General features: G+C 46.5%; 1 protein-coding gene across 7 annotated transcripts in view; it reads left to right on the plus strand.

The window, feature by feature from the left end:
• Positions 1-18,291, plus strand: part of LOC121284769 (disintegrin and metalloproteinase domain-containing protein 23-like) — a 178,647-nt gene that overhangs the window by 96,133 nt on the left and 64,223 nt on the right. For all 7 annotated transcript variants that reach the window (XR_005944537.1, XM_041200356.1, XM_041200355.1 and 4 more), the window contains exons 13-16: positions 2,865-2,955; positions 4,550-4,601; positions 14,834-14,933; positions 15,862-15,933. Coding sequence is in view for 6 of the 7 variants with exons in the window: in XM_041200356.1 (XP_041056290.1) it covers positions 2,865-2,955; positions 4,550-4,601; positions 14,834-14,933; positions 15,862-15,933 (315 nt within the window). In the remaining variant the exon portion in view is untranslated. The remainder of the gene's footprint in view (positions 1-2,864; positions 2,956-4,549; positions 4,602-14,833; positions 14,934-15,861; positions 15,934-18,291) is intronic.

Consider the following 18,291-nt stretch of genomic DNA (forward strand, 5'->3'; position numbering starts at 1 on the left):
TCCATGTTCTTCACTTTGCACTTCTCTGTATTAAATTTCATCTGCCACTTGTCTGCCCTTTCCACCAACCTGCCTATGTCCTTTGGAAGTTCTACACAATCCTCCTCAGTTCTCAACACTTCCTAGTTTTGTATCATCCGCAACTTTGAAATTATGCCCTGTACACCGAGGCCTAGGTGATTAATATATATCAGGAAGAGCAAGGGTCCTAACACCGATCGCTGGGGCACTCCACAATAAACCTTCCTACAGTCTGAAAAATCAATTTCATATCCATGTTGCTATTGTCCCTTTTATTCCATGAGCACTAACTTTGCTCAGAAATCTGTTGTGCGGCACTTTATCAAATGCCTGTTGGACGTCCACGTACACTACATCGGCATTAGTACCCTCATCAACCCTTTCTGTTACCTCATCTAAAAAATCAAGTAACTTCGTTAAACATGATTTGCTCAACCATTTTGCTGGCTTTCCTTAATTAACATGCATTTGCCCAAGCAACTATTAAGTTTGTCCCGAATTAACATTTCTAGAAACATCCCCAACCCCAAAGTTAAACTGACTGGCCTGTAGTTTCTGGGCTTATCTATACAACCTTTTTGAACAAGGGTGTAATGTTTGTAATTCTCCAGTCCCCTGCCACTACCCCTGAGCCAAAGGAAGACTGAAAACCTATGGCCAGTGTCTCTGCAATTTCCACTCTCACTTCACTCAGTATCCTTGGATGCGTCTCATCCATTCCTTGTGTCTTATCAACTTTAAGTACAGGCAGCCTATCCAATAACACCATCTTATCAGTTTTAAACCCTTCAATTGTCAGAATTACCACCTCTTTCACCATGACTTGCATAGCATCTTCTTTCTTGGTAAAGACTGATGCAAATTAGTCATTTAATACCTCAGCCATGCCCCATGCCTCCATGTGTAAATCCCCTTTTTGGGCCCTCATCGGCCCCGCTCCCTCTTTTACTGCTTTTTAACTATTTATATGCCTATAAAAAACTTTGGGATTCCCTCTTATGTTAACTTCAGTCTCTTTCCATTTTCTCTCTTAGCTTCTCTTATTTGCCTTTTCATTTCCCCTCTGAACATTGTCCATTCAGCCTGGTTCTCAGTTGTATTATGTATCTGACATCAGTCATAGGCACACTTTTTCTTCTTCATCATTATTTCATTCTCTTCTGTCATCCAGGGAGCTCTGGCTTTGTTTGCCCTACCTTTCCCCATCGTGGGTATATACCTTGGCTGTGCCTGAACTATCTCATCTTTAAAGGCAGCCCATTGTTCAGTTTCAGTTTTGCCTGCCAACCTTTGATTCCAGTTTATCTGGGTCAAACCGTGAAGTCCGTGAAGCCTGGCGCTGATGACTGAGTGCCAACCGAAGCAAAGTAGGCAAACAAACCTCAAAGTCCCGAGTGAGGTGCAGCCCGCCAGGGCACATCGCTCCTGTGCTGTTGTGAAACACGTCGACGTGTTTTCCCGCCGATGTGGACGGACTATCTAGCGGGGGTCGGGGCGGGGGTGTGGACAATGATTCCGGTGGGCTGGCCTAATAATGATATGCTAGTGTATTACAGTGAGGTTCCTGACGTCTGATGGTGGAGAATGCGGGGGCCTAGTGGACGATTGCGAACTGGTTTCACACTGTTGTGAAACCGATCATGCTATCTAGCGCACTCACGCCATCGCACACACACCTGACGCCGGCGGGCATGAAAAATCCTGGCTCATGTGTTAAACTGATGACATACACAGGCTGCCACTCCCATCAAACTCCATTCCTCTAGTACCCCAGCTCTCCTGACTTTATAAGTAGAAACATAGCTTGCAAATGTTATGATGAACCATTAGAAAACTCTGGTTCAGCCTCAGTTGGAGTAATGTGTCCATTTCTGGACACCACGCTTTAGAAGGATGTGAAGGCATTGGAGAGCCATAGAGTTACCTACAGCACAGGAGAAAAGATCTACAAGAATGGTTCCAGGGAGGAGGAACTTCAGTTCTGAGGACGGATTGGAGAAGCTGGGGCTATTTTCCTTCAAGAAGAGAGGGTTTAGAGAAAATGTTTATTTGATCGAGGTGTTCAAAATCATGAGGGGTCAGAACAGAGTGGATAGGGAGAAACTGTTCCCCTTGGCAGGAGGACCAGAAACCGGAGGACACCGATCTAAGGTGATTGACAAAAGAACCAACAATGATTTGAAGAAAAACCCAGGAAAATGCTTTTTTTTTAAACTCAGCGAGTGGTTACAATCCCGAATGCACTGCCTGAGTGTGTGTTGGAGGCAGATTCAACTGCGGCTTTCAGAATGGAATTGGATGGTTATCTGAAGAGAAAAAAAAATGGCAAGTCTACTGGGAAAAGGCGGGAGAGTGGGACTCGCTGAGTTGCTCTGACAGAGAGCCAACATGGACAAGACGGGCCGAATAGCCTCCTTCTGCGCTGTAACCATTCTACGATTCTATAAACCCATCCTTCTCCCAACCTAATTCTCCAAATTTTAACCAGCTTCCACCCTAACAGGCCCTAATAGAATCTAGGCAAATTTTAAATATGTCTGATATTACCATTTTACACAACAGATTACTGAAATTGTTTATCACTTTAATCATTGCTGTGCTTTGGTCCCACTGACCTGGGTTCATTTGAAATAATACACTGTCTGTACCACATAATATTTTATATGCCTCATAACCACCTTCCTTCTAAGCTGGAGAACTTGGGCTTGTCTGAACTCCCTTCGTGGTTCATTTCCATTGCACTTAGAGTCAGTGCACACCCCCTTTTCTGAACCAGCAACACAACTGCAGCATGTTCCAACTTTTTATTTAACTAATTCGTATCTTCCTTATTTTAAACCCAGTATGGTCAAGTGTGGTCGATGACTGTTGTGCTGGGGCAGAGCCTTGCACAGAACCTGGGCATACAGTGGGAGTCTGAGTCAAAGAGGAAAAGTAAGTACTGTTAATATTGTCTGGGCATGTGCTCCTAAAAGTGAAGTGAATGGCGGAGAGTGTTGTAATCACACCAATACACATTCGGTGAGGGAGGCACCTTTCCCCCTGCCCAAGCTCCTGACAATGAGATCCATAACCTTGACCGTAACGACTCGTAAGCGATGTTGCAGCTTGTGCACCAGTTTATTTCAGTGTCTGCAGGGCAGTGGCATGGAGACCATTCAGAGTGATTTGGATCTTGGCCCTTCTCTTGATGGCCATGCCATTCCTTTTTTCTTGTCACTGATCACATACATAAGAAACACATACTACAAGTGTCCAATGATTGGTGTCAGCCATTTTAATCCTAAAATGCCGGGATGGTGTTGGGAGGGGGCGCGGAGAGACAACAAATGACCTGGTGGGTGTACAAGTCCCACATTGTTTGTGACACTATTGTCCATAGCACTGAAATTCTCACTCTCATATTCAAATTTCTGCATGTCCTTGCACCCCTCCCTGTTCCTGCAGTCCCCTTCGAGATCTCTTGTCTGCCTTGGTTCCATAACCCTTAACCCCCGTCCCCGGCAAAAATGTATCAGTCTCAGTTTGGAAAATTTCAATTGGCTCCCCAGCCTCAACAGCCTATTGGTGGAGAGGGTTCCAGATTTTTTTTTTCCATTCGTTCATGGGGATGTGGGTTTCGCTGGCTGGGCCAGCATTTATTGCCCATCCCTAGTTGCCCTTGAGAAGGTGGTGGTGAGGCTGCCTTCTTGAACTGCTGCAGTCCATGTGGTGTGGGTACACCCACAGTGTTAATAGGGAGAGAGTTCCAGGATTTTGACCTAGCGACCCTTTGTGTGAAGAAATGCTTCCTGAATGGCCTGGCTCTGGTGGGGGAGTCCAGAACAAGGGGGCATTACCTTAAATTGCAAGCCAGGAAATTGGGTAGATGTAAGAAAACTATCAGATTCTTTAATCACCTTAAGCATCTCAATGAGATCACCCCTTAATTTCCTGTGCTGAAGGGCAAGGTTCCTTTAAAACATTGTTGCTGTGCACGACCAGTACTTTCAATGTGTGGTCACTTTATATTTTTTTCTGCGTTTGCACATTCGTGGTGTTTAACACAAAACGAGGCCGGCAGGGCACTGCTTAGTGGGAGCATTACTCCAGGGTTCCTCCTGGGATCTCCCACTGGCTTGCCAATCATCAATGTCCCTTTAAGCCTGTTTCTCTAGGCTAGGAAGCAATGTCCTAGCTGCAATTCTGAATGAACCCTGTGTAAGTGGCATTGTTTTTAGCTGTGGTAAGGCCTCAGGAAGCTCTGTTTTGCCCAGCCTGAGCCAGATCCAGATGCTGAGCCCCAGTTCACACCTCTCGCCCTGAGGTATGCTGAGATGTTGGGATTAGCTTCAACGAGGGGAGTACAGTTTGGGGTGGGGGCGTGTAGGCCGTACTCTTTTTCCCAGTGACGCCCTTTAATGCCAATACGTCCCCAAATACAGCAGGAGGGCTCTGAGGTATACCCTAAATGGGACTCAATTTTAACACTGTGATAAGCCATCAAATTTGGCCTCAAAACTGACGATGGACTTCCTTTTTTTTCCAGAGGAATGCGAGTGTCCGGGCTCGTGGGCGGGATGCATCATGGAAGACACAGGGTATGATTGCATTGAATTTTATGTTACAGAAATAGGCCCTTTGTCCCCACAGGTCTGTGACGATGTTTATGCTCTGGATGAGCCCCTGTTCGCTCTAGTTCAGCTCAATATAAACTTCCATGCCTTCCTGCTCCCTGTACTTATGTAGCTGCCGCTTAAGTACATATGCGCTATTCGCTTCAACTACTTCCTGTGGTAGCAAGTTCCACATTCTTACCTCTCTCTGGGTAAAGGAGTTTCTCTTGAATTCCTATTTCCTTATTACATTTATGACCGAGACTTGGTTTCCTCCACACATGTAAACACCTAATGTTCACTCCACCTATCAAACCTTTCATAATTTTGAGAAACTCTATGACATCATCTCTCAGTCTTCTCCTTCCTAAAGAAAAGTGCCCTAGCTGGTTCAGTCTTCCCTGATAGTTCTAACCTGGTATCATTCTTGTTAATCTCTTTGGCATCTTCTGCAGTGCCTCTGCATCCTTTTTATGACATGGAGACCAGAACTGTGCATAGTCCTCCATGTGTAACATGGAGACCAGAACTGTGCATAGTCCTCCATGTGTAACATGGAGACCAGAACTGTGCATAGTCCTCCATGTGTAACATGGAGACCAGAACTGTCCACAGTTCTCTATGTGTAACATGGAGACCAGAACTGTGCACAGCACTTTATGTGTGGCCTCACCGGCTCCTCAATAGTTTCCGCCACAGCTGCTCGGTGGACAGTGTAATATTGAGTGAAATTATAGCCGTGTGCTACAATCTAGATACCTCCCCTCATTCCCAATGGCAGTGCCTCCAGAGGCCACTCTGCATGATGTTTGAGCTGAAACTTGAATTTACACACAATGAGATAACGCAAGCTTCAATGAACACTGAGGTAAGCACTGGGGATGATGCGTTTCTTACTGCCATATACCCCGCCCTCTCTAACTGATTGGTTAATGCAGTCAGTGGGCTGAGTGGCTTCCTGTGCTGTACAATCCTGTGATTGCCATCTGTGAACAGCTTGAGTGTGTGTTTGCCATTGATCAATAAAGTGCAGGAAAATAAAATAAGCAAGTTCCCCACCCCCTTCAGTGGCCCAGTGGGAAAAGGCGCCACTAGTTGTAGGGTTGAACCAACCAGACCAATAATCGTTTGATCCCTTGACTGTGTTAAATTGGCCAAAGTGAATCTGTCTTCTCAACTCAGGACTCAAGTTTCTTCAGCAGAAAAGGGATTCAGTGTCACCAGGGCTCCTGGGCAGAACTTTACGGCCCTACAGCGGGTTTTCAGGTGGGGGATTCCCTGTGAAATCCCCCAGGTGGCTTTTCCACCGTCCTCCGAACACTGTCCGCAATTTAAATGGGGTGGGCGAGGCCTAGGGTGGCCTGGCAGCCCTCGCCCCAATTTAGGCCTCAATCATTGGGTCCCCTCAGGTTTGAGGCTGGCGGGAGGAGTTTGGGGGTGGAGGGAAGCTCGGCAGGTCATCCTGCTCAGGCCTTGGGCAGCAAAGCCGGGTATGGAGGGGGGAAAAATACCTCAATCAAGAGCCCCTTTTCCAGATTGGGCGCCCTCCGTCACCACCAACACCCACCTGACCTCCCACAAGGGAGGGCTGCTCCCTCCCGTCTGGCCTCTCCATCAAACCTGCCCCGTCCCACTCAGACTCACCTGCCCTCTGTGTCATGAGTTTTGTGGTTGTCGATGGGGCGATGAGGCAGTACAGAAAGTGGGTGCCCTGCTCGCTCCCTCCCCCCCACCGTCTCAGCATGGCGAATCAAGCGTCGGATGGCCAATTAGCAGCCGCCCGACAGGAAGGCGGCCGAGTAGCCAGTAGCGAAGCAGGGCTCCACGCCCAATCGGGCGGCTGGGCTGGGACGTCGGGCAGCAGAGGGCATATGCTGTGAGCAGGAAGTCAGTCATGGCCGCCAATTTATCGCCCCCCTGCTTTGTCAACCGCTCCTTGTTTCTCACAGCAGGTTCAAGACAGTGAGTGAACGAAGTCAGAAGACATTCAGACGCTGCCACTTTTCGCCAGCACAATCTGCTGCTGCGTGCAGCCATGTGGGCTCAGTGACCGGCCTTTCCTTCCGCCCTGTGCCACTGCCTCACACCTGGCGTAAAGCACCCCCAATCTTATCCCCATCCAACAACACCTAAGAAATGGGGCAGGCAACGAAAAATTGCATCTCATTGGCTCTTGACTAGGCTCAGTGGTTGGTAATTGGTTATTTCAAAATGGGGGGGTGGTGGGGGTGGTGGTGCAGTGGGGTGGGGTGGCCCACCTGCTTTGCGGCTGTAAAATCCAGCCCCGAACCTGCAGATTGCTTGTAGGCCCAGCCCTGGCCACTGCTGCCACGAGCGGCTGGGACTACAGAGCTTGCAGCCGGGGTGGGACTCCCATCCGAGCAAGGGGAGGAAGTCCCGTCTCCAGCCAATTACCACTCCTCAGAGTGTTAAATGGATGTGGAGATGTTGCGAATAGCGGGAATGTGTTCCCCGCCGACTCTTCGGGTGTCAGGGTGGGAGGCCCCATCATCTGAAGAATCCTGCACCTTGGCCCTGGCAGACTTGTGCTGGAAAGTGGGTGAGTGTAGTAATTATGGCTTTGTTAAATGTTGGACTGTACCTTTAAGAATAGTGCTTAATGTAAGGTCACATGATCTGTAAACCAATGGGTTAACAGCGCGGGCTACCTCCACAGTCATTGTAGAGATAGAGATGGAGTTGAAAGCACACTTCTACTTGCTGCTGGCTGTATTGTAAATGAACCTAATGGTTCCACTTAGAAAGTCTGCAGATCAAATCTATTACAAATTGATGACAAGGCCACATTACAACAAACTGGCAATGAGGATAAACCAAGATAAATCTGAATGGGTACTGTACCTCACCCAGCAATTGAATTTCAACGTTCATTAAAATAACAGAAGATATACTCACCCAAAATGGCACAATTTGGTAGAATTGATTCCTTTGAGCCAGCCACAGATGATTGGTCTCAGTATATATTCTTTCAAGCGAACAAAATCTCAGGGGAATAGAAGAGGCGAGCGATCCTCTTGTGTACTTGTGAAAGCAGTTTGATTTGGAGTTTGATGGCACCCAATGCCCCAGATTCGAAGAATTTCAGAGTATTGGTGGACCTCGTGAAGGGACCCAAACCCAAACCCTCACTCATGATGCAGAGGTTCTGGTTCAATTGGTGAAAAAGAGCCCCAGGTGAGATAGTTGCTAGCTATGTGGCGAATTTGAAGCAACTAATGGAACATTGCAAGTTTGGTGAGACTCTGACGACATGCTCAGAGATCGTTTAGTGTGTGGTGTTGAAGAAGATACTATTCAGAGAAGATTGCTGGCTGAAGTGAATCTGGACTTTAAGAAGGTGTTAGAAATAGCGCTGGCCATGAAAAGCGCTGCAAGAGATTCACAAGCAATACAAGGGGCACAAAGGGGCCGTACTCCAAATCTGGTGGGAACAGCCAGCTGAAAGTGGCGCAAGAAAACGAGACTCCGCTGCGAAGCAGGAAGCAGCCCCCGCTAACCAAAAAATAAATAATTTAGCAGCTAAATTGAAGAACAACTTTAATGGATGTGGAAACAATTAGTCTTTTAGTGATTGGCAGTTTAAAAAAGTAGAATGTTACTTTTGACACAGAAGTAGACATGTAATGAAACAGTGCAAAGAGAGATTTAACCAGGCTTGCAGCCAACAGAAGAAGCCCAATGAAATCTACAGTGTAGAAGAGCCTGAAACAATAAATTCTAACATCTATTCCTTGTTTAACATGAAAGTTGGGAAGACGGAGCCAATATTTGTTGCAGTGCAAGTGAATGGTAAACCAATAAAAACGGAAGTAGACACTGGGAGCTTCCACTACTGTAATTGGAGGACATACCTTCAGATATCTAAATAATGGTGAGCGTCAGTTAAATTTGGAACAAACATCTGCACATCAGTTAAATTTGGAACAAACTTCTGGATTTCTGAGCATCTGAAAATGTACAGAGGTGAAGAAATCCAAGTAAAAGTATCAGCAGAGTAACTGTCCATTATGGAAACCAACTAGCAAAGCTACCAGTGATGGTATTGAGAGGCAGAGGACCAAACCTTTTAGGGTGAAACTGGTTAAGGGAAATCAACCTTGATTGGCCAGTGAGATTCCAAAAGGAAGCTGGAAGAGTTCATGTCTTGAAAAAGGAACAAGGCAAAGTGTGGCAGAAAGAGCCTGGAGAATCCAGGGACTACAACGGGATGAAAAAGGAATGTGTAAGGACTCAACAACCTGAAGAAATGCAGTGTATCTCAAACAAAAACATGGAAGAACAGCAGAAGAAACTCAAGGAGACCCTGCTGAATGACAGAGTTCAGGACGAAGTGAGTAACCTTCGCATTGAAGAGGAAAACCTGTTGAAAGACCTTCATACACTACAAAATTCCCTCCAGAGTTTGTGCCTCTGGAAAATTACAAAGAGAAACAAAGAATTCAGCACCTCTCTGAACAAACTGAAGAACCAGTTGGCGGAGAAGACACATCAATGTTCAAGTTTCCAGGAGGCAGCCAACAAATACAAAAAAGGGACAGAAGAGCTGAAGAATCAGCTAAACGAAGTCAAAGAGGCTTTGAAAACAAAAGTCGGAGAGCTTTCCAAGAGGTGAGCAGATAATGAAGCTTTGGGAGACTCAGCTAGTGAACTAAGATAAGACGAGATTTCACCTGAGAGCAGTCTGGCCAACAGTGAAATCAAAATGAAGGACAAGACTACACTCTGTGGTAGAAAGAAGCAGACAAAAAGGAAGAAGTTTGCGAAAAGACAATAAAATGGTGGCTGGTAGCACCTATAAACGCTCGAAAGAGGCAATAATCAAATGATCAGACTGTGCCTACTTTGCTATTATCCCAGCCCCTCACAATGGTTTGCTAGATGATGATGCAAAAGATAAAATCAAAGAGCTACAAGTTACTTCCAAGGCCTTACCTGGAAAGAATTCTAGTTGCTGTAGACAAATGTGAAGAAGTTAACAGGTGATCCGCAGGAGACCAAGCTTGCACGCTTTCTTTCTCACCACAGAACAAACCGCCCCCCCCCCCCCACCCCCCCCCGGACGACAGGAGCAACACCTGCAGAATTGTTGATGAGATGCTGTCTTAGCTCGAGGCTGAGCCTAATATTTCCAAATTTGGAGGGGGAGGTGGAAAAGAGTCAAGGAAACCAAAAAGCCACCCATGGCTTACATAGTCGTAAGGGACAATTTACTGTTGGAGAAGCAGTGCATGTGGAAGAATTTTGGTGGAGGACCGAAGTGGTTACTGGGTAAAGTAAGTTCAGTGGCCGGACCATTATCATGTCACGTGGAAGTGGAAGGCCAGAAGACCCGTAAGCACGTGGACCACTTAAGAAAAAGAGAGATACAACAAGAAACGATTCCACCTGGAACCATTGCTGAACCAGTGTTTCGTGTTGAAGATGCTCAACCAAGGACAGACATGCCTGATGTCTCTATCAGAGTGGAAGACACTGAACTGCAGGTGCCCACCAAGGAACCTGATGTTCATGCGGTTCCAGAGAATGTGGTTCCTGAAAAAGAATCTGAAGCCATGGAGCTGCTACGTTCCACATGGATCAAGAAACCACCTGAAAGACTGAACTTGTAAATTTCATGACCTGTGTAAATATTATGTCATGAGATAAATATACTTGTAAGTACAATATGTACAGCAAAGTTAAAGGGGGAGGAATGTAGTAATTATGACTTTGTTAAATATTGGACTGTACCTTTAAGAATAGTCCTGTGATGTAAGATCACACAATCTGTGTAAACCAATGTGTTAGCAGTGGGGGCTACCTCCACAGTCAATGTTAAGATAGAGATGGAGTTGAAAGCACATGTGTAATTGCTTCTGGCTGTGCTGTAAATAAACCTAATGGTTCCACTTAGAGTTGACGTGCAGACAACTTTCTATTACAAATAGGCAACAAGGCCACACTACTACAGTGAGTATTGTGGAAGTGGTCAATGCCAGCTTTGGCTGCGATGTCTCGGACGCTAGAATAACCTGTCGACATTAAGGCTCCGATTTTAAAAAGGGAGGCGGTGGGGAAAGGTGCAGTTCAAACCACAGACCAGTGTGGGGAAGGGGTCAAAGCAGAACATGGAAGTCCAGAGTCTGAGGCCAGCACCAGGTTTACCAGCAGCTAGGTGGATGGGAATAATGCAGCTGCAGCCTAATGCGATCACACTGCACTCCAGAAATTAGTGGAAGGAGGGTTAGAGGTACAGAAGGGACAGGGGGCAGGGAGGGGAGCAGGTGTCAGAGGGCATCAGGGACACAGAGACATTGGAGCTGCAGAGTTGATTGGGAATCATTGGGATACAGAGAGGGGAGGGGATTGAGAAGTGGGGATAGGTTAGGGGGAGGGGATTGGGAATTGGGGAGCCGATTGAAGGGGGTACAGAGGGGATTGGAGATTGTGGCAGTTGTCGTTGCCGGGGGTGGGGCGGGGCTTGCGGGAAAACAGGGGATCAGAGCTTGGGGCTGTCAGGAAGATTGGGGATCAAGAGGTGCAGAGGGGATTTAGGGATGAGTCGGGGACTAGCTGTCTGGGCCCCTATAACAGGTGCCTATCGATGGATTCTTCAATACCCATGGAATGACCCCCCCAGGGAGACTTCATTCTTTCAGGAGAGGTGATTGGGGGGGGGGGCGGTGGGGTGAGGGTGGTAGGGAGCTGTGAAAAAGCCAGAAAGAATTGAAAACAATGTGAAGAAAGAGTGTTTGTGCTCGCAAGCAGTCAAACAGGGTCAGTCCTGGTTTTGTGCCCCTTTGATTTGAGCATGGTTTCAAATGAAAGAGGAAAAACTGCTTGGCCACTTGTGCTGATGGCCCTTGAAGGGAATCGAGGGCATCGGTAGACTGGCTCCGCAGGGAAGAAACAAATCTTCTTTCCCAGGAGCCTGGATTTCAAAATAACCCAACGTGTCTCTGGACCACTTCAGAGGGCACGTAGGTGCTGAGGCCTCTCAGCTTTACTCCTGTAACAAACAGGAGCCTGTTCATTGGAATTGCAAAGCATCCCATTTGGCCTCATTGAGTCGTTTTAATTTCTCAGCACTGAAATCGTGAGGAGGCAACAAGTGCACCTTAACTACAATCTTGAAAAAGAAAACAGACTCTGAGGAGGCAGTGTTTACCAATACGCTTGAAAACATGTACCGCACAAACTCTTTTGATTGCTGACCCATTTAAACATGGCTGAAAAAAATCTACAAAGTCACCAGGGAGTGCTTCCCTGCCTTTCTTCCTAATAATAGATCTTTCACATCTTCCAGATGAGGCCTCAACTCAATGCCTCATCCTCAGTACTACACTGGAGGATTAACTGTGATTTTTGTGCTTAAGTGGGTCTTCGAACCCAGGGGTGAGAGTGCTGCCAACTGAGCCACAGTTGACATGTATGGAATCTGTGATTCTTCTGATTAATATGAGATTGATGAAGCGTTACTTGATATTATGTTTTATTTACACTGGGCTGTGCCTGTTGTGGCTCAGTGGTAGCACTGTCTCCTCTGACTCAGAGGCCAGGATTTTTCCTATGGCGGGCGGGAGCAGGCCAATTTACGCCCGCCCAGCGTCATTCGTGGCCGGTAGCGCTGAGCGCTACCTGTCCGGGTGCGGGGAGGAGGCAGAGTCGGGGCCTGCGCTCCTTCGCCGACTGGAAGATTCTGCCCAGTGGGTTATGGGTTCACACCCCACGTTAGGGAAGTAATTTCCACTAACTCCATCTCTGTGGCATTTTTAGCATGTTTGTGTCCCTCCCTCAGCTCATCTTCTGCCTCATGCCCTTGTTACCTCTAGATGTGATTATCTCAACACCTTCCTGGTTGGTCTCCCAGCTTGCGCCCTCTGTGCACTTGGGTTCACTCAGAACTCTGCTTCCCCTATCCTAACTCACACCGAACCTTATTTGCCCATCACCTCTGCACTCGTCTCCCAGTCTGGAACACCTCAATTTTAATATTTTCATCCCACCTTTCAGATGCCTCCATATCTATAACCCCCTATGGCCCTACAACCTTACGAGATCTCTGCACTGCTCTATTCAGGCCTCTCGCATGTCTCCAGTTTTAACCATGCGACCATTGGTGGCTGTGCCTTCGGCTGCCTAGGCCCTAAGCTCTAGAATTCCCATCTTGCACTGCTCCAACTCCTATCTCTGTCTCCTTAACAAAATTCCTTAAAATCTACCTCTTTGACCAAGCTATTAGTTACCTGTCCTAACATCTCCTGGTGTAGCTCAGTGTCAATTTTCGTCTGATAATCATTCCTGTTAAGCACCTGGGACGTTTTGCTACAGCAAAGGTGTTACATAACTGCCAGTTGTTGTTGTTGAGACATAATCCAGTCTGACACGTCCAATGTAGACAAAGCGCTACTTTGTCGGAGGTGCGATCTTTCGGATGGGGCGTTAAACTGAGCTCCCCCCTGCTCACAGATGGACATAAAACATTCCATAGCAATATTTTGAAGAACAGGGGAGTTCTCCTCAGTGACTTGGATATTTATCCCTCATCCAATGTCACTAAAACAGATTATCTGGCCATTATCACATTGTGGTTTGTGGGAGTTTCCTGTGAGCAAATTGGCTACCCCATTTCCTATGTTGCAACAGTGAATTTTAAATGTACTTCATTGGCTGTATAGCACATTGGGACATCTTGAGGCTTTTATATATAAATAGAAGTCCTTGCTTTTTCATGTGTACCATTTAGTTGTCTCATATTATTTGTACAGTAATGATGAAGTATGTTCATTTTTGCATATTTATGCATGCTTTTCCAAGCTGCCATTGTTTTGCATCCCTGCAATGCCTCCCAGTATCTAAATGAAGTGCAAATCATCTACTTCATGTGAAGTCTGTAGTCTCAGTGTGGACTTCAGTCTAATTAAATAATCCAAAGTCGGGGGGCGGGGATGTTGGGGAGGGGAAGGGGAACCTTTGCTCTGTGCATTACATGGTAAATTTCAGGAGACTCGGACTCGCGCCCCAGCGGGGATAGGGATGGACGGTGACGTTAGAAAATTGGGAGCACATTTTCTGACATGGCTGACTGTACCCTGAGACGGTGCAGCAATCCAGGGTGTCTCCGAGTGTATTCTTAAAGTTCTTTAACCATATACAAATTCACTATGCCAAGGAAGTCTTCTAATCTTGATAATTAATCAAAAACACTGTCAAATTGATGTATGCATTTATAAGATGAAACCAGTGTTGAATGCAATGACACATTAATATTTTGCTCTGGGGAGCTTTAGCAGAGTATATCAATGAGACCAGTGAGAGATGGTGGGACTATATTTTTCTGCTTTATTTGCAGCTATTCCCTTGTATAGCACCTGCACTCACTCGTATGATCATTTTAAAATTCTAATCCATGTTTTCAAATCCCTCCATGGCCTCGCTCCTCCCCATCTCTGTAATCTCCTCCGAGATATCGGCACTTCTGGCCTCTTAAGCATTCTTGATTTAATCGCTCTACCACTGGTGGTCCTGCCTTCATTTGCCTGGGCCCTAAATTCTGGAAATCCCTCCCTAAATCTCTCTACCTCGCTTTCCTCCTTTAAGACACTCCTTAAAACCGACCTCTTTGACCAAGCTTTGGTCACCTGACCTAAACCTTCTTATGTGGCTTGGTGCAGTACTTTTGTTTTATAATGCTCCTGTGAAGTGCCTTGGGCTGTTTTATTGTGTTAAAGGTACTATATAAATACAAGTTGCTGTTGTTACTTTCACTTTGTTTAACTACCAGATGCATAGGCATTGAAGTAAGTACACTGATCCAGTTTGCTGGTTGCTTTTTGTACAGTGACAGATAATTGAAGTGAAAGAAAGCTCAAGGCACAACTGTCACTCAAGTTTGACTTTGAGTGAGCCGTTGGGTTGTGTAGTTTTTTTAGTATTGATTTGAGCTGAGTGCGGATTTTGAGCTTTAGGGTCGGGGCTGATTTTTTTGGCTGACTCCGTTTTTAGATCAGTTCGTGTTAGGTTTGGTTTTTGTGTGGGTTGGACTGTGTTTTGTTTGAATTGGCTTTGGCTAAATTGGGTTGAGATTTACTTTACTGAATCGGACGTCGAACAGGGACAAATTGAATTCTCGATCCATTTAATTCGATTGGGTTGGGTTTGATTCGTCTTGTTTTGTTTGAGTTCTCATGCCTACTGTTGCTATGGTCCATCTGCAGGTTCTACCATCCCCGCAAGTTTTCCAAGTGCAGTATTATGGAATACAAGGAGTTTCTACAAAGAGGCGGAGGAGCTTGTCTCTTCAACAGACCGACAAAGGTAAGGCTTTCTTAATCTAGAAGGCTCAAGTTCGGCCTGTTCCCACTAGTATTGGTTATCAGTCCTCGCCAGAAGCTTTACGTAATCTCAGCCACCCAGGTTCACTCAAGATACAAGCACAAGACCCATACCCAGGAAACTTTCCTAATCTCTTACCAATCTGGATGGGGTCATCATAAATGAGCTCTGTCATGCCTTCAAGTTCCTGCCATTGCAATCTTTCATTGTTGCACTATAATCTGTTAATAATATGTTTTATGCTGCTCTGAATTTCCATTTCTTGCTTCCTCTAAACTATAAACACCAGGGCTAATTTTTTTGGGACTAATTTTTTAAGGGACGAATTTTATTGGGGGACTAATTTATTTATTGTTGGGGTTACCTCGGAGGGACCTGCCACAATCCATGTGCTGGGAGGCAGGACAGGGAGCAGCTGCTCCACTAAGACGACCTCCAGGTTCTTCCTGGCCCACAGGCCGAAGAAGCCCAGAAGTAATCTTCAGCTCCAACATGAGCCAGCAACGATTAAATTAGACCGATGGATCTGCTCTGGGGATCGGTTATCTTGCTTCTGGCAAATTCTAGGGCCTCGGCTCTCAGGTTGCTAAGTAGTCCGCTGAGGCCTCTCAGTGATGCAAAGGCAGGAATTTCCTTGCTTACCCAGGAACCTCCCCGGCTCCCCAAGATGTGCCCGCAAGAGGTTGGCAGAAGATCTGCCCCGCCTCTCTGACCAATGGGGCATGGCAGAACGAAACAGAGTGAGGCCCTGTGGTTTGGGTTCCATTCCACGATCCAAGCCCGTTGGAAGGCAATCCGTTCCATTCCAACCAAGCCCAAATCAGAATTACAGACCCAATTACAGACTCTGTTCTTAGCACTAACCCAGTGTGACAATTGCTTTCTCCCTCTCCTCTCTGTTCCTTTATAGCTGTTTGAGACCACAGAGTGTGGAAATGGATATGTGGAATCTGGGGAAGAATGCGACTGTGGATTGCGAATGGTAAGCTTAGAGCGTCAACCATGCTTATTTTTCCTTGCTCCTTGAGGCCTGCCCTGTGCTGCTGCTGCCATGTTTACCCCTTGGATTGGAAGGCCAGGCCAGTGATCGGCCATTGCCATAGTTACGTTGTGGGGGCGATTTTCAACCTCGCCATGGGCGGTGGCCTGACAGAGGATTCAGTATTCCCTGTCAGATCCCAAAACTGAAGCTTTTCCATTCGACAGTGGGGAGGCCAGGCAAGGGAGCCAGGGCTTAGACCGTATCCTGACCCACCAAGATAGGAGGTACGCTGCAGGGAATCTTAAAGCCTTGCGAGTCTAATGAAATAAAGGCCAAGAGCACTGACTTTTCACTGCTATCATTTGGTCTACTGCCAACCTGGGCTAAATGGGGGAGTCTCGCTCTAGATGGTGCTTGGAGGCTTATGTTTGTATCTGGCCACTAGTGAGTCTCAGGTTACCATGGTAATTTGAACATGCTGTGTTCAAGGCTGAGTTAGACACATTTTTGATCTCCAAAGGAATCAAGGGTTATCAGGGGCAGACAGGAAGGTGGAGCTGAGGCCATGATCAGATCAGGCATGACCTTACTGGGTAGCAGAGCAGGCTTGAGGGGCCAAATGGCCAACTCCTGCCCCTGTTTCTAATGTTCTTATGTCTTACTGAGGGGATTGATGTACAGACAGATGCAGTGGCGCTACTGTTGATGGTTAACTGTTAAATAGAGGTGCAGAGTGATGTCGAAATCATTTCATGCCTGGATTCATCAGTAGTAATAGGAGGAAAGGCTTGGAGCTGGTCCAGAATCACTAATTTAACTGCAACTGCAGTTCTTCACTCTGCAATGGGGCTACCCGCTATAAAGCGCTTGGACTGCAGTACAATTGGCAGAGGATTGGAAAATGCTTCGAGGTAGCAGCTCTTAACAGGCTGCAGAGAGCCATGGTAAGGGAAGTGGGACATAAAGGTACAGAAGAGACATGGAAAGCTTGGCTCTTTTCTGACGCTGGTGAGTTGGACACCCTGCCGGCAGGTTTGGTCCTCCTTGGAGCTGAGGAACACTAACCCAATACCAGCTGAACGAAGGAAGGCCAACAAAGGAGCCCTTGCAGTTATGGAGCTCACTCCTACCTGGCTAGTAATTGGGAATTTGTGTGGTACAACTTGAAGCACTGCAACAATCATTGTCCATTGTACACACTCCTTCATTGTGTCAAAGCTGGATGGCGCACTCTCCTTGCAGACGGGGGAAGTTACAGCAAACAGCTGTTGAGATTACCAGCCCAAGAACCTCATGTCCCATCAGAGGATTTTTCAGTGTGGTAAACAGGCCTCGGTTAGCCCTGGGCTCCTAAGAACCAATCCTCCTCCTCCAACCAAAAATACAGCCACTAATTAAAGACCATTCATTGGCCATTCCTTGTGCATGACCTCCTGGTGACCAGATATCACCTGAATTACAGTTGAGTACAATAGAGAGGGCTATGAAGATCGATCATGCCCACATGGTTGTTAGTCTTCACATCTTGCGCCTGCCCACTGATAACCTTGGTTTTTACACATTCTGGAGATGTGGGCATCATTGGCAAGGTTGGCATTTATTGCACATCCCTAATTGTTCTCTAGAAGGTGGTGACAAGCTGTCCTAACGCGTTGTAGTCCGTGTGGTGTCGCTACTTAAAAAAAAAATTCATTCTTTCACGGGATGAAGCCAGCATTTTTATTGCCCAAACCTAATTGCCTTTGAGAAGGTGGTGGTGAGCCATTGCCTCGAACCACTGCAGTCCACGTGGAGTGGGTACACCCACAGTGCTGTCAGGGAGGGAGTTCCAGGATTTTGACCCAGCGACAGTGAAGGCATGGCGACATATTTCCAAGTCAAGATGGTGGATGGCCTGGAGGGGAATTTGCAGGTGGTGGTGTTCCCTGTTAGGATCACATCTCTCGACTGAATTTTCCATTTACAATATGGAAGGATTTGGCATTATCTGTACCTAACCTGGGAATTTTTTTTAAAAGGTCATAAGTTCACCTTGGAACTGCCAGCAAACAGGCCTCTTCCAAGAAATCACCTGACCTTTTATGGTACTTGAGGAAGATCTGGTTGTTTGTTTTAAACTGCAATCATTTTAATTGATGGAGAGAAGGAACTGAAAAGGAAGGTTGATAACTTGCTGGAAATCACATGGGAAAAAAAATCGTAAGTTATAAACCTGCTTATTTTGGAGGCAGTCTTGTTGGAGAACAAGCTGAGAAAGGAAGGCTCCCTCTCTCTACCTTGCCTGAAACTGTGTGCGGCTATCAACCTGTAGCCAGAGACTCCTTATCTGAGCATAACCAGTCTGCATTTGGACCTGTA

The sequence above is a fragment of the Carcharodon carcharias genome, chromosome 12 (genome assembly GCF_017639515.1).
Source record: "Carcharodon carcharias isolate sCarCar2 chromosome 12, sCarCar2.pri, whole genome shotgun sequence".
In the NCBI taxonomy this organism is placed as follows: domain Eukaryota; kingdom Metazoa; phylum Chordata; class Chondrichthyes; order Lamniformes; family Lamnidae; genus Carcharodon; species Carcharodon carcharias.